At 33.5% G+C, this 17,295-nt stretch overlaps 2 protein-coding genes across 2 annotated transcripts; both read right to left on the minus strand.

Annotated features, from left to right (window-relative positions):
* Positions 1–3,769: 3,769 nt before the first annotated feature.
* Positions 3,770–5,033, minus strand: LOC140175704 (uncharacterized). The gene has a single exon (XM_072204242.1). It carries the CDS (start codon positions 5,018–5,020, stop codon positions 3,770–3,772), a length of 1,251 nt encoding a protein of 416 aa, XP_072060343.1. The 5' UTR covers positions 5,021–5,033.
* A 195-nt stretch (positions 5,034–5,228) lies between these two features.
* On the minus strand, positions 5,229–14,112 carry LOC140175705 (glutathione S-transferase T3-like). Its single transcript, XM_072204243.1, has 3 exons — positions 14,079–14,112; positions 5,773–6,366; positions 5,229–5,302 (listed from the first exon to the last, which is right to left on the minus strand). Exons 1-3 carry the CDS (start codon positions 14,110–14,112, stop codon positions 5,229–5,231), a joined length of 702 nt encoding a protein of 233 aa, XP_072060344.1.
* Positions 14,113–17,295: the final 3,183 nt, after the last annotated feature.

Genomic DNA, 17,295 nt, shown 5'->3' on the forward strand with positions numbered 1-17,295 from the left:
ATAGTCTTATAAAGTAAAAAATGTCTCTCTATATATCTTCTGAAATACATATAAAAAATTATATATAAAAATATAAAAAAATCTTAAAAGTTACAAAATAACAATGGTTATATTATAGAGTCACGTTATGCAATATATAGATGAATTTAAAAAAGATAAAATTGTAGACAAAAAATGACTTGAACTGACATTGATCTTGTGATATGTCCCTCTTATGAATAATATTTAATTTAATTTTTAATAAAGTTTAATTATTAAAAATTTAAAGACTGATTTAGTGATTAAAATTTATTGAAGGCTAAAATGTTTAACTAAAAAATTCTTAAAAAAATTTGATTTAAAGTATTACTCTTTTTTTATTGATGAATTTAAAGTTGTGTGTATAAGAGAAGTTAATGCTAAATATGGTCATTAACTTATTGGTTTACTATATCAGTGAAAAAAAGAAGAATAACAACTATATTTTAGCAATTATGAAGATTTAGCCAGTTAAATTGTATTTGGAGGAGAGATTGAGATTGAGAGATAGAGACTAAATCAAATTTATGTATTGTATTTATATACAATTGATTAAATAAATCAACTAATCAAATTAACACACACTTACTTATAATTTGTAAAAGCATTTTTTTAAAGGTTGATTGGGATATTACTTCATTCTTATTGATTAATTGAAAGTATATAAAAAAATACATTAATGCCAAATATAATTACTGAAAGAAAATAAGGACAATTACTATGTTTTAGCAATTGTAGAAAATATTGAACATGTTTTACTTTAAAAAAAAAAAGGTGCATGCTTTTCTCCAATAATTTGTTTACCTCATCACTTAACCAAATCATACTTAAAGATTGGTAACTAAATTATATTGACTTACGTGCATTGGCGGAGCTTAGTTCAGATAAGGGATGGTCACAGCCCCCCCAAATTTTTATTAAAAAAATTAGTAATACTTTTTTAAAAAATAAAAAATAATTCAGTTGGCTCAAATATTTTATTATGACTTAAAATTACAAAGTTCAATCTTCATCTCTTGCTTTTATTGCACAATAATTTTTAGTTTTAAACATTCAAAACATATCGAATTTGGACTGAATTGAGTGTATTCGTATTTTGCAGCTCTCTATTCAATAAGCAACACTCTCTCTATCTTTGAGTTCAAATATAAAAAAATTAGGTATTTTTTATTTATATAATTTAATATTATTTTATATTTTACTGTTTATTTAATTTAATTAGAATATTCAATAAGTATTGATATTATTGTATTTGTATAAATTGATAAAAAAAATTCAATAAATATTATAAATTTTATTTACCCTTATAATTTCTTTTTTACATATTTTATCGGATATATATTCAAATTTTTATATAAAATAATCATAAAAAATCAAAGAGTTGATGATACATTTTTTAAGAGGAAGGCTAATATTAGAAGGAAAACATATAACTTTTACAATATCAACACCTATAGATAGTTCTTTTACTTTAATGAATCACGAAGAAAGTAAGATACAACCTTCAAAAGTTTAAATAGTTGCATTTGATGAGTTTGACCTTAATTCTTTGGAACGATACCCTGAAAAACGGCTTCAAATTTGGCAATATCACCCAAATAAAAGAGATGAGGTTAGACGAACTTATCTTAAATGGGGTCCATTAAAAAAAAACATCTTGACAATTATCTTCTATCTGCTCCCAAAATTTTGTTTTAAGCTCCGCCACTGCTTACGTGTATGTTGAATGTAAATAATATGGGCCACTTCTTTAATATTTTCAACAAAGGTATTAAAATATTGGTGTTAAAGTTTAAACATCAAATCTCAATTACCATCAATCTTGTATTCATACATAAATCTAAGAAAAAATATGATGCATTGTGGGGTTAGAGCTTATTCGTATGTAGATGTATTATGGGACCCATCACTTTTGTAGCAATATTAGCATTTTTTTAATTTGTACTCTACTTTGGTCTTTTAATTTACTCCATTTTGTTGAGACTCTAAGTCCTGAGCCAAAGCCAATAATAATAGTTTTGGTGAAAACTTAGAACAGACTTAGAATGAACTAGTGCATAAAGAGAAAAAAAAAAAGAACAAGATTAAAGTGAAAATTTTGCAGCTTATGATTTTTGGTTTGAATAAATATTTTGGTGTAATTTTAGAAAAAAAATTGAAAATAAATAAAATTTGTTATCATCATTACACATGTATATATTAATAATTTAAAAATCAAAAGTATCATATAACAATTATTACAATGTTAAAAAAGTCATATAATGCTGTATAGAGATGGAATTGAAAAAAAAATAAAAATGAAGATGAAGCATAATTTGAAGGTGGCATTGATTTATTATTAACTTAAAAGTCATAAGGCTTAGGATCCTTTACTTTATTCGTAAAAAAAAAAATAAAAAACAAAAAATGAGTCACAAACATTATATTAGCACCAATTTAGTGTTAACTCCGAAATTTTAAGGAACGCCACTTTCTATAGTTATTATGTTCTTAACTATTATTACTGTATGTCAAGAAGATAGATATGATTATATGCGAAAAAAGAGGACAAAATTAGGGGCATTATGTTCTTATATTAGTATTGATTTTACGTAAAATGATGTATGTACATTCTTCGGCTAATTTTTTTTATATTGTATAAATATATGTGTAATATATTGTTACAGGAAGATTAGGTGTTTTTTTTATATGGTATTTTATACAAATCGGACGGTCCGATTTGTTTGAAGAAAAAAGTAAATAACAAATTAGAGGGTCCGATTTGTTTGATAAAAAAAAAACTACAAATCGTATGGTCCGTTTTATATTTTTTATTTTTTTTTATTTTTTAAAATAGAAATCGAACGCTCCGATTTTAACATTAAAAATTTTTTTATTTTCGAAATCACAAATCGGACCGTCCGATTTGTGATTGTTTGAGAAAAAAATAAAATAATTTGGTACCTCCGATTTGTAGCTCCCATAATAAAATTAAACACTTCTCTTCTTACATCATTAAAAAATACACTCTTCTCTCCCCCACACGAAAAACAAAAACCGTACATTCTTCTTAGCATTGCATATAAATTTTTAAGAAACGAAGAAAAAATACTAATTATATTATTGATTTGATGTAAAATGATGTATGTGCATTTGTTCCAAAAATTCATTTACATAAAAGTTTAGAAAAATAACTATGATGGTGGATGTACGAATGAAAATAAAGTTAAAAGGATCTGTTGGCTCTGTAACACTGTCTAATATTTATGCAACTGATGGTGAGTGGGACCAGGTTGGAAACTTGAGGAAGGTGATGAAAGAGAAAAATGTTCATAAGACCATCTCCAGTAGGGAACTCATCCCAGTTCCTGTTTATGGCCCACCTGTCATAAAAAGTAACTCCACATCAGCTTTTGCGTCATAAACAGTAAATAGGAACTCAAAGCATCTCTCTCTTCTCCATTAGGAGGAACTAACTTTAGTCCCTGTTGTGGTCCCACTTAATTAATTAATTAAAAAACTTGTAATTAATGTAATTAATTTTTTTAATAATAAAATTTAAATATTTAAATTTAAAAATAATTCACTATTAAAATATATTAATATTAAATAGATTCATATATAACAATAATACACAATAGATGAATTCGGGGTTACACTAATTTGTAAAATTACTTAATACAAAGAAAAACATAATTAAACTCTATAGTTGACGACAAGCATTGTGAAATTGCCATATGTGTTCAATCAAGTCCTCCTTCAATTGTCTATGCTACTGCCTATTTCGAAGTTGGGCATTTCTTTGGAGAAATTGATGGTATGGTGCAAAATCTTCCTCTCCCAGCTGAGGTTGTGATAAGCCATTTTCAACATCATCATACTCTAAGCCTTGAGCAAAATTTCCTGCATAGCTGTCTCTTTCATCCTCAACAATCATATTATGCAATATAATACAAGCTCTCATTATGTTGGCAAGCTTTTTCTTTTCCCAAAAACGAGCTGGACCACGTATAATTGCAAAGCGTGCTTGCAACACTCCGAATGCTCGTTCCACATCTTTTCTTTGCCCTTCTTGGTATTGTGCAAATAACTTGCGTTTCTCACCTTGTGGCTTTGAGATTGATTTGACAAATGTGGCCCATTCAGGATAAATACCATCTGCTAAATAGTATCCCATTGTATAATTATTACCATTAATTGTATAATTTACCTCCGGAGCACGGTCATTTAGAATATCATCAAACACTGGAGAACGATCTAACACGTTGATATCATTATTTGAACCAGAAACTCCAAAGAATGCATGCCATATCCAAAGGTCTGAAGATGCTACAACCTCAAGTACTATGGTTGCAACCCCACGATAACCACTCATGTACATACCTTTCCATGCCTTTGGACAATTTTTCCATTGCCAATGCATGCAGTCAATGCTACCCAACATGCCAGGGAAGCCACGACCTTCCGCCATTTGTAGCAGGCGTTGTACGTCATTTGGATTAGGTTTTCGCAAGTATTCATCCTGGAACACGGAAATGACACCTTCAACAAATTTTTCCAAGCATTCGATTGTAGTGCTCTCGCCTATGCGCACATAATCATCAACAGCATCAGCTGCAACGCCATATGCTAACATCCGTATCGCAGCGGTACATTTCTGAAGTGGCGACAAGCCTCTTCTTCCAGTTGCATCAACCCTCTGTTGGAAATACGGATAGACGTTTGAGAGAGCGTCTACTATCCGAAGGAACACATCCCTTCTCATTCGAAATCTCCGTCGAAAAATGTCAGCATTATACACCGGTTCATCTGCAAAGTAATCTTGGAAAAGGCGATCATGTCCTGCTTCTCGATCTCTGTTGATCCATCTACGAGGAATTGGGATAGGGCTTCTATCGATATCTTCTTCTTCTGAATCTTCGAGTAAATACTCATCGATCCAATTATCTATGAGTGTGTTGTCTTGCCGTCTTCTTTTGCCATACAAAGCCTCATTGAACATATCATCAAAATTTCTAGCCATATGGAGAAATGTAATTTTTAGTTCTTTGTCGATGTGAGAAACAAGAGTTGAAGTGGAGTTGTGGAGTCATTGATAGTTGATATTTATAAGTGTGTCTGTAATAAGTACCTTAACGGCTAGTTTTGCAACGGCTAGTTTTGCAACGGCTAGTTTTGCAACGGCTAGTTTTGCAACGGCTAGTTTTACAACGGCTAGTTTTTCTTAACGGCTACTTAACGGCTAGTTTTGCAACGGTCACTTTAATGAACAACAACGACACAATAATATTGACTAATTTCAAATCTTACATCAGAAATAAATAAAACAAACTACATCACATACCAGTAATACGCAATAAATAAATAAGAACATACTACATAACTCTACGAATACAAGGAACCATTAAGTAAACCACTTGGCCATTATTTTCTCACATGCAATCTCATGAAGAGCTCGTCGTTTCTCACTCATTGTAGACGTGTCAGCATTAAGTATTTGCATATCCATTTCCCTTTCTTTTGCTTTTATCTCCATTTCTTTAATATACCTCTGAGTTTGTAATTCTTGTTCTTTCATTGCCGCTTGAATTTGTATCTCCTTCTCTTTGATTGCCATCATCTTTGCTCTATGTTCCTTCTCCTCTTCTCTTTCTTTTTCCCTTTCCATTAGTTCCTTTTCTCTAACATTCTTAATATCTTCCATGAGAGATAATTTTTTGACAACCGATGATTTTCTTTCGCTAAAATCTTCAGACATCTGGGCTTTTCCCTTACCTCTTCGCTTGCTCTTCTTTGATCCTTGTGGGCGAACGGGAGAGTCCACACCGGGTTCGTCAGCCAACGGTGTTTCTGGGTTTGATGAGGATGAGTATGCTCCAGTTGCACTAACCTTGGTTCTCTTTGAGCCGCCACTCTGTGTTGGTAGTTGGCTTCTCCATTTTTGCTCCAATCGAAGCATGTTCCAATGCCTCTCAAAAGTGAACTTTTGACCATAATTTGTAGAATAAAGTTTATAAGCCAACTCCTTTATATCATCAGCGTTCGAACCACTCCTTATGTTTCGACTAGCTTGATCGTAGCAACCAGCAAATTGTGCAACAGCCTTGTTGATCTTATACCATCGTTTCTTACATGCAACTACCCCCCTTGTCATGTCGGTGCAAAATTCTACACAGTAGCTATGAATTCGACTCCAAAATGTTTCCCCCTTTTGATCGGTACCAACTACAGGGTCAGTTGAAACATTTAACCATGCACTGATCAACATCTCATCCTCTTTCCAATGCCAGTGTTGAATACTATCTTGCCTCCGATCTTCAATATCATCATTGAGGTCGATAGCATCTAATCCATGAGGGTTGGCAAAATCTGAATATTGCGAATTTGGACTAGATTGTATAGGAGTATGAGAGGATGGGTTAGAAGAGCCACCAACACCAGATGAGTTATGTCTTGATGCACTAAATTGAGTTGGAAACGGCAAGGAAGTTGGAGTAACATTTCCGATAGAAGGGTTAAATATGGATGAAAATGGTAAATGGGGTGTTTGTGAATTTTGATTTTGTGGTTGGAATATAGGAAATTGATTATTATAAGGAGTTTGAAAATTGAAATTAGAGAGATTTTGTGGATTTGGATTTTGAAATGTATTTGGTAGTATGAAGTTTTGATTCGGAACTTGAGAGTTTGAGGTTTGAGATTGTTGGGTATTTGGAATTTGAGGAAAGTTTTGTAAGTAATTGAAGAAAGAGTTGAGTTGGTTTGGATCCATTTTTTCGAACAAAAAATAATAGTAGCAGAATTTTGATTTTGTAAACTTAGAAGAAGATGAAGAAGAGTTGTAGAGAGTGTGAGAATACAAGTGTATCTAAGTGGTATATATAGAGTAACAAAATATTAATTTATTAATAATAACGGTAACATAGTAACGACTAGTTTCTAACGGCTATTTTTACAACGGCTAAATTAATATAATAATATAAATATAAATAATATTTAATATTAATTATGATATAAATAATTAATATAAATTATTAATTAAATAAATATTTAATTATTTAATTATTATAATTATTAATAAATTAATTATAATTTAATTACTTAATTAATTATTAGTTAATTAATTAATATAAATTATTAATTAAATAAAATTATCAATATTTAATTTAATTAGTTATTATAATTATTATTAAATTAATTATTATTTAATTATTTAATATAATTATTTAATTAATTAATATTTTATATGATTATTTATTTTTTATTTTAATTGCCAAGTGGCAATTGTTTATTGCTTTATGGGAGTCCCCATTCAGAGGGACTCCCTCGCTTCGAATGGCGTGCAGGAACTCATTTGAGTTCCTCTCCAATGCCCATCTCTCCATTCTCTCTGACACGCACAGTGGGAGGGCTCCCCGTTGGAGATGCTCTAAGAGTCTTGGTTTTAGTTGGCTTGAAAAGTTAAGTGAGACTCTTGTCATGTGATATAATATAATAATTTATTGAAATAAAATTGAATTTTATTAAAATAATCTTGATAAATAAATACATTAATACATTATTTGTAAAATTTTAAATTCATTATAAAGAAAACTAAACATATTTTATACGAGTGTAAATACTTTTTTCATAGATGTATTTTGATGGAATGAATAATTTTTATCCCTTCTTTAAAAAAAATGATGAGGCCTTGAAATTGAAGTATATAAATTCAAAGGCGTCCTTTTATAGGCCAAACTTTTGCACTATAGCACCAACTTTATAGAGTGCCAAATTTTTTTTCTTTCGGTGCCAACTCCTGCAGGTTTTACAGAGCCATCAAGTTTGACCAATGTGATAAATGGGGAGCCCCTAACCATCTAATTCGATCATTAATAAAACAGAAAGAATATATAAAGAGTACCAAAAAATAATAAAATTATGAAAGAATAACAAAAAAAATAAGATAAAAAAATTTTATTGATTGTTAATTGATTAAAAAATATAAATTATGAAAGTAAAATTAAGTATATATAAAGTATTGACCTATGAAAAATAAAAACAAATAAATATAAGATAAATATAAGATAAGATAAGATAAGATAAAGACAAAAATTATAATCAAATTTATATATTATATTATTGTCATGGACTAAAATAGAAGAATGGTTTAATCAATATTTGTCTCAAATATAGAGGACCAAAATAGTACTTTGTGAATAAGGAACAGTGCGGTACGATTCTTTGCATAGGTATTCAAATTCAAATCGATTTAAATTACATTGCTCGTCCAATGAAAATCCGATTAAAAAGGAGAATCAGAACAAAATAAAAAAAATTAAAAAGAGAGATTGTGAGTTTAAAAAATTAAACAGAAATTATGCGTAAATAATTGTTCTGTACAGAGAAGAATTCATAAGATAAAAAAAGAGAATCAGAAAAAATAAAAAATAAAAAAAAATTGTGACAATAAAAAAATTGAATAGAAATTATGCTTAAATAATTGTTCTAGAGAAGAATTCCTAAGATAAAGAAGGAAAATCAGAAAAAAAATTAAAAAGGGAGATTGTGAGAATAAATAATTGAGCAAAAATTATGCGTGAGTTTTTATAATTGTTAGTGAAACATGTTAATAAAATAAGTAACTGTAAAATAATTTTAAATTATATTAATAGGATTAAAATTAGAAATAAAAAATTGGATACCAAAACTTATGTATTAACATTATATATTGTTATAGATATTCTATAGTAAATTTTAAAAATATTACATTCGCCAAAATTTTATAATTTTATCTAAATATAACAAAAATTCAAACAATAAAACAAATTTCTAAATAGCAAAGATAATATTAAAGTTTATCATCAATCATCATGAGAATCTACTAAAACTTGTTACAAACTTACTTTATTGAGATTATCTTCATCTAACAAAGCACCAATTAAATGTTAACAGTTTCGCAAAACTAATTATTAACAAATTAGCAACTAGCGCTAAACAGCAAGAACTAGGCAAATAAATCAATAACATATCAAAAAGTTTAATGACACCTAAAAATATAGCAAAGAAGTGATTCAACTTAATAAAATAACAAAAACTGAAACAGCAACCTGAACAATTGCTATGATGTACAAAAAGATTATTACGTAGTACAAAAAAAGTATAAGAACTAAACAATTAAATACAAAATTGAAGAACAGAACAAGAACTGGCAAGAACACAACTTTTTACAATATAGTTATAGTTGTTAGAATTGAATTTGTAATCAAACTAGTTAAATTTTTGGATTATTAGATTATTGGTTTAACCAGTAGATCACAGATTGAATCAATTAACCCAATCCTACGTAAATAAAAATATAAAATAATCAACATAAAACAATAATAAACAATATATTACACTATAAAATAAAAAATTGAATAATCTGATAAAAAACAAGTTATAATCAACAAAATTTAATCAATAACAAGTTTAGAATTCAACTCAATTATAATACAAATTCAACTCAATAATAATACAAATTCAACTCTAAATCCTACTATATTCCCATCATACAGAATTACTAAATCTTTCTCCCATATACAATGAATTCAACTAATCATCTTCATCTGTTTCAAATTTTCAAATTCAAAAATTTCAAACACTGAATCCTAGCCTCTCCAAAATACTGTATCTAATGGCTACCACAACATTCAAATCCACCACAGATATATTCATTTTAATATCAGACATAAAAACCAAGACGGATTTGGGGACATTTTTTAAATAGAGACAAATTTATAATCACAAGCAAACATTTTCAGCATTACAACATTAATCAAGAAATTATATTCAACTAAATATAATCAACACCAATCAAGATTCAATAAATTCAGTTAATCAACATCATTAATCAGTTCTTCAGTGACTCAGTTAATCAAATTATAACATGTTCGGTTGCTCGTCGGGATTAGATGTCGGTTGAGCGTCTTGTCGAGAGCAACTAGGGTGTGAGGTATCTCTACCTGGCGCAAGCTTTACGAGGAAGAGTGGTGCCACAGTCCTCGATAAGTCAGCGGGCGGGGCCACCTGTAAAGACACTCCGATACTGAAGTAAGTGTTCGAACGATAAGGCGACAAATTAGGATAAAAGATGATGTACTTTGGGGGAGGGGTAGGTCCCTCCCCTTCTATACCATGTACTCGAGTGGGCCCTGTAACACCTTAATTACTCTAAGCCTTACCTCATGCCGTAAAGTAAAGGATAATTAAAGGTCACGACAATTCTATATATATATATATATATATAGAAAGAGATAGTAAGTCTAGAAGCTGGATGAAGAAATAAGCTCAAAAATAGAGTTACAAAAGCGCAAATCGTTCACACGAAGCTACAAGCATAAAGGCACAAGATATAGATATAAGATAACAAGGCATATGTAGATATATGAGTATAATTGTCACAAGTACTAGACTCAGCCCGCAGAGTTTAGGCCGACTGGTATATACAGACATAACCGAGTTTTGAAAGTTAAAACAGCATATACAATATTTCTCTCAAAGTTAGCCTCTAAGACAAATATAGATACAAAAGTGAGAGTACTAAAACAAACTATTCAAAAGAAATCCAAAATATGATAAAGATCCCCCGCTCTGTCACCATCACGCAACTCATCGAGGTGGGTTACGACCTACATCTGAAAACAACAACAGAATATGGTATAAGAATCGGAGGTTCTCAATATGGTAACAGTACCCAGTAATATAAGATATCAGATCCTGGTACGCCAGAGGCAATCCTAGACTTTCACATCAAGCATAGTATTCAAGCTTATAAAACAAGTAAATAAATCCTTAAATAGGTCATCTAACTTAGGGAATTTCTAATCTAACATTTACACCACTGTCCCACAGCCTTCGCCAGCCTAACCACTATACGATCCCATCGTCACCACCTATCGAACCTCCTCAATCCCAGCAGAAAGCACAAGTAATAGCATACAAGTAATACACAAGAAATAATCAAGTATAGCAAGTAAATCAAGAAGCAATTAAGCATGTTATACAATTAGGTATACTACGCAAGTAAACAAAGCAAGCAACTACGTAGAAAATGTACATAATGAATGCTTGTCCTATTAGCTGTGATTTCACATTGTCGGTTTAACTGTCAACCCGACGCATTCCGATAGGAATGTCGCCTTTCGGTCATGAATATAAATGGAAATCCCCAGAGATATCGTGATCGACACACTCTTGTGATTCTGAAAGGATGCGAGCGGGATACTCAGCCACAGACCTCACATCTCAATGTAAGCGGGACTAACCACCGCCCCTTATGCCACCGCCACGACCTCGATAGGCAGGATTAACCTACCGTCCATGCCAGGCATAACGTCTCAACAATTTCTGTATAATATAATATATATCCATATCTCATTCAGTGATCACTTTCAATATTCAATACTTTCTCATTTATGTTTGAGTCCCAGACTCGCCACAAACTTTATCAATTTTCTGATTTCCACAGCTCATCACACTCATCATCAATAGAGTACTCCAACGGTCCACTCATAAACTTCAGAAACCTAAGTATTTGCCTTTTAAATTTTTTACCAGAAAAGATATAGTTAAACTCACTTAAGGTATTCTCTATGTTTCAAAGCCTAAAAATAAGCTAAGGGACCTTAAACAAGCATTACGGAAGTTTGTAAGCTTACCGGAAAATAAGGTTTTTGTTTGAAAAGTAGGGCATGTGCATACGCATAGGGGTGTGTGCATGCACGCACCTGCAGAGTTTTTTTAACTTGTGCGTACACATAGAGGTGTGCATATGCACACAAGGTAAAATTCTCCATCTTGTGCGTGGGCATGAATACGTGCGGACGCACTCAACAGAATGATCTTCCCAGCTTGTGCGTACGCATGATGTTGTGCATACACACAACTTGCAACTTTTACAGGGTGTGCGTGCGCACACCCCTTGTGCGTACACACAAGTCATAACACCCGTTCTGCTCGGTGCGTATACACAGATGTGTGCGTGGGCACACAAACCAGAACTTACAATTTTCTGCAACATCACAAAATTCATATTTTTTACACCAAATTCCAACGATCATATCTTTTTCTACAAAATTTCAATTTTCATAAAATCTATACCGTTTTAAAGCTCTTTAAATTATCTTTAACTTGATACAAAATACAATCAATTTCAAAAATCGAGGCTTAAGATATGATCCGCCAAAGTTGACCAAAAATCCGTTTTAAACAAAAACCTTTAAACATCAATTTTACCAAAACTCTCAATTCAAAACCACTTATTCCATATCCAAAATGCCCCAATGTACCTAAATTATATTCATATACCTTCTCATCATTCCACAACTTAGCAACATATAATATCATCCATTCCATACACCAAATTCCACTTATAAAACTCAAATTTCAATAATTAACATCACAAAACATCATTTCACCATCCTCAACATTTATCAACATCAACAAACCTCATAATTCATTATCAATTATCATAATCATCATTATTCAACCCCACATCATAATTCAACATCATCATTCACTGAAATCATCACAATCATCAAAATCATCATACATCACAAGTATCAACAACCAATTCAATCATATCCTAAGGTCTACCAGCCTAAGTGTCCAGAAATATTACATATTACATAGAGGAAACCGAAACCATACTTTGGCCGATTCTCAATATGTGCAAAACACCAAATTCTCAACCAAGATCAACAAGTCCAGCCACCAAGTCTACTTTCAAGCAACTCAAGTCACCAATATACTCCACACAACACCAATACAAGCTAGCAATTACACAAAATTCTACAAATCAAATCTAGGGTTTTTAAATATCCAATTTCACAAGAAAGTTGAGGATGCTCACCTTACCCACAATAGATTGGGTCAAAACCCAATAGAAATTAAGTGCTAGAGTGTACTTAAACACCCAAAATCACAAAACTCACTCAAAACCAAACCTAGAAATTTTGAAATTCATAAAGTTGTAGAATGGGGAGGGAGTTTCGAAATCTTATCAATAAAAGTTACATAGAACTAATGAGCTCGGCAAGAACTTCGTGTAACCGTAAATAGGACGCGAATTGGAGCACCATAGCTCAAGTTATGGTCACCGGAAGTTGATTGTGAATAGTGACCAAACCCTTTTTCTCTCTTCTCTCTTAATGCATGTTGCTGCTGCTGCTGTGTTGTGTTGAAAGTGGTTGAAATCCTACCTTAAGTGTGTATTTATATGTTGCGCTTGGCCCAATTTGGACCCAGTCCAATCAGTTAGTGTTTTTGGCACGTTTGGCCCAATTTTGGGCCAAATCTTTAAAATTAGCGCCGCTTTTTAACTTTAATTATTTTCCTAAGTTTTTTTATATTTTTATTATTCTCACGCAGTACCAGATAGACTTAAGCCGATACTGCCGGCTAATTTATCGGTATGCATTTTTACGCAATTTTTCGCAGAAAATTATATTTTCCAACTTAGAAAATTTACTGAGTCCAAATATCATATTTAAATTTTCTAATTAAAAATCTAATTTTTTAACTTATTTTGGACAATTAAATTATTTTAATTAAGCGGTTAATTAATTACGGTTCTTACAGGCTCTCTTGCTTAAGTCCATCAGCCTGGAAGATTTTGCCAACTGTCTAGGTCTTTCTTTGGAGGTGATGTGATGCGTGGGTCACTTTGGCTCGTATGGATCGAGGACCCGTCGGATCGGTAGTCTGCAGAATGGACCTTCAGCCCTTATTGGACTGGGCTAGAACAGTGCCCTCAATGTGGCAAGCTGTGAGAATCGCGATTGGCGCATTCGCCTTACTCATGTCTTCTCATGCAACTCTCTTCCCTTACTTGTAACTCCGTTTGCAGGATTTACACATTTGGTGCGCGTGAGCTACCCCCAACTGTTACTTGAGGAGTCGTTTCAGTTTTCGTGCCTGGGGCGTTAAATGTCCTTTATGACTTATTTGAAAGTAGAGAAAAAAGTCTATTTTATCCTTGGCTTTTCGTGCTCCTCCCCGAGGTTACCATACCTTTAATCATATCCCCTTTATATTTCCCACTTTCTTTATATAAATGATACCCTCTATTGCCATTTCTCCTTCTTCCTCATCCATGATTTTCTACTTTTATCCCTGAGTCACTCGTGGATCTTGGCGCCACTACAATCTTCCATTTCACCCTTTTCCTTCCTCGAATAATGGTAAGTGGATCTTTTTGTGCTTATTTTGTTCTTTTTAACGCTTCCTTTGTTGCTATTTGTTGCATTTTATGACTGCTTCTTGAAGTGAACCCGTGGTTGTTAGCTAGCTCTTGGGGGGTACCATATGTGTTTCTTTTCTGGATTTAGGCCTAAAATAGCATAGTATAACATAGGATAGTGATAACATAGAACATAGTTTAGTTTTGACTTTTGCCGAGCTTTTGACTTCCCGTTTTGACTTAAGTGGTGCCTCCATTGTAGGTATGGCATAACAACTTCCCATAATCGTTATGCCTGGGTTACCTCCAACGTGACGAGCACATCCTCCAGGATAACCCAAGAGGATTTACAAGAGTTTTGGAATTCGAGAGCGTTGTATGGGGGTGGTCCCAAGGAGGCGAACTATGACGTCTTCGTGCCGGGTGCCCGAAAGCGCACCTGCCAACTTAATCTATCGTCTCCCTGGATTCCCGACTGGTTGTGGGTGTACAAGCTCATGATTACCACACTGGGCGTTCGACTTCCTTTCTCCCCTTTTATCATGGCTCTCTTAAATCGGTGCGATGTTACTCCGTCGCAACTTCACCCTAACAGCTGGACTGCCATCCGATGCTTCAAGATGGTATACAAATATCTAGAGCTCCCGGCCTCCATTGAAGCTTTCCTCTTCTTCTTACTTACAAACCCTTTCTAGGAAGGAAAGCATAAAAAATGGTTTCTTTCCTTATGGGCTGTGCAAAACCGGTGGATCATCGGTCTCTTCGAGGATTCATTCAATGGTTTCAAAGAAACCTTCTTCAAGGTGAGAGCAGCTCGGGGCCGTCACCCTTTTTAGCTTACCCTCAAAGAAAAAAGGCGGATACCGACCTACTGGAGTTTCGGTGCTGGCTCCAATTACTTAATAAAGATGACCTATGATGGATTAGGTCGGCAAAACCAACAGATTGCCGATGTTTTACTCGCAATTTTTTGTTCTAAAAATCTTAATCCCCATCTCTTAATGGGCGACCGGGAATCCGGTCGCGATTGTGTAGGTAAGATCCTTTCACCATTGGTTTTCTATTTTACTGACTTGTGCGTTATTGTTTCGCTTCCGATTTCATATGCTATTTACCCTCTGATTTCCTAAATTTTCTTTTTGCTTCTCTTGTAGTTGAGATGGCTGTTGGGCACACTACTTTGACTCGTTTGATGACTCATCTCTTACCATGAGATGATAGTGATGACGACAACTCAGCAATCCCAGCCTCCAACCCAGATAACTCCCAGTGACACTACTGTCGGTGAAGCTGATCGGGGTAAAGGGATCAAAGTTAAGCCCGAGGCAGAGGTGATCGTCATCCCCAATCCCAGAAGAGGAAGAATGACACCGGCTCGGGACAAGTTCTCACGGTGATGAAGAGAAACTTCAACGCGAGATTCTTCATCAACTCTCAACTCCTCCCGGGCACTGAGGAATTCTTTCGAGAAGAAGACTAAGCGAGATAGACGTACCGGAGCCTCCTCCGAGCAGCCGCGATCACCAGAAAGGTGGAACTCATGTTGGCCCAGGGCCAGATTTTAGAAGGGAAACATAGGGTTGTCCAGCAGGATATCGCTAACTGAAGGCCGAGTGGGAGTCCTTGAAGACCCGACTTGCCGAAGAGGAGAAGAAGGCAAAAGAGGCTGCTAAGGAGATCAACCGCCTCATAGAACGGGACCTTACTCTCTCCAAATAGCTCAATGAGGTCCAAGGCTGGGCTGTCGCAGTAGAGAGTAAAGTGAAAGAGTTAGAGAAAAAGCTGGCAGGGGCCATAAAGTTGGCAGACTCCGCTTGCTAAGAGGCCGCCACCATGAAAAAGAAGAATAAGAAGATCCTTAAGGACGCTCGGGAAGCTATCACCGCTATCGAGGAGGTGATCAAGGCTTAGGTCTCTCTCCTCGCTCCCGACTTCGACACTTCAGCCATCGGAGCCTTCAAAACGATTCAAGATGGCAAAGTTGACGACATTTCGAGGAAGTGATGTATTTTATCACTTGTAATTTTTTGTACTCTCTTTGAACTCTTTTCATTATTGGGTCGATGTGATCCCCCTTACATGTAATTGAACAATTTTTTTCTTGGTTGTTGTCAGGCCGACGTGGTGCCCTTTTGAGCTACCATTTTAACAGTTTTGACACTTGTAATTAGAATCTTTGCATTATTTTGGTTGCTTTACTGCTATATTTCCTCCTTGTTTGATCGTTAAGCCGTACCTTGATGGATCTCTGTATATAGTTACTTTCAGGTTTCTGGGGTGATCAATCCTGGAAAATCGTGCTTATAACTTGGTAATAACAAGTGAATAAATCAAAGCAAAAATAAATTTTAAAATTAACACGTAATCACTTTTCAATAATGGGCCTCATTAAAACCCTTTGCCGACGTCCCACTCTGACGGCAAGGGAAAAGAGTACCCTTCCTTAACAATATATAATGTGACAAGTGATTTGATGAAACAAAATAAATGAAGGTAAATGAAAATAAGAGATAAAAGAAGGACAACTGGTTTGGACGGGAGGTCGGCCTTTAGGACTTAGGAGTAAAATCTCCTAAGGTTTGTTGCATTCTAAGTCCTCGTGACCTCTTTTCCGTCTAATCGCTCTAACTTGCTATCTTTCTAGTATTTATATTCTTATTTAAAAAAAATTCAAACACACAAATTTTTAAAAAATATTTTTTTCCATATCACTTAACGGCATCTAAACACACATAAAAAATATGACACTTTCTAAAAGACATTATCAGTTATAGAAAATTGATTGGAAAGTTACTCTATTTCACAAGTGGTGTATACTTCTCAATCAAATTTGTAATAGATTAATATATTTTTCATAGAAAAATAATCATTTGTTATATAGAAAAAATAAACATATGAATTCTGTGGTATCTGTCCATGAGAAAAGAAAATGGATATCTTTATATTTATTGCTATATAGCATGTGAATAAAGATGGCAAATGTGTCAAATCTACTAGGCCGACCTATTAAACCCGCAAAAAAAAAGATTGGGTTAGAATTTAGAACTCGCTAAATAAAAAATTTATCCATCCCGCACAGCTAAATTCGCGGATTTTGG

The sequence above is a fragment of the Arachis hypogaea genome, chromosome 10, assembly GCF_003086295.3.
Source record: "Arachis hypogaea cultivar Tifrunner chromosome 10, arahy.Tifrunner.gnm2.J5K5, whole genome shotgun sequence".
NCBI classification, from domain to species: Eukaryota; Viridiplantae; Streptophyta; class Magnoliopsida; order Fabales; family Fabaceae; genus Arachis; species Arachis hypogaea.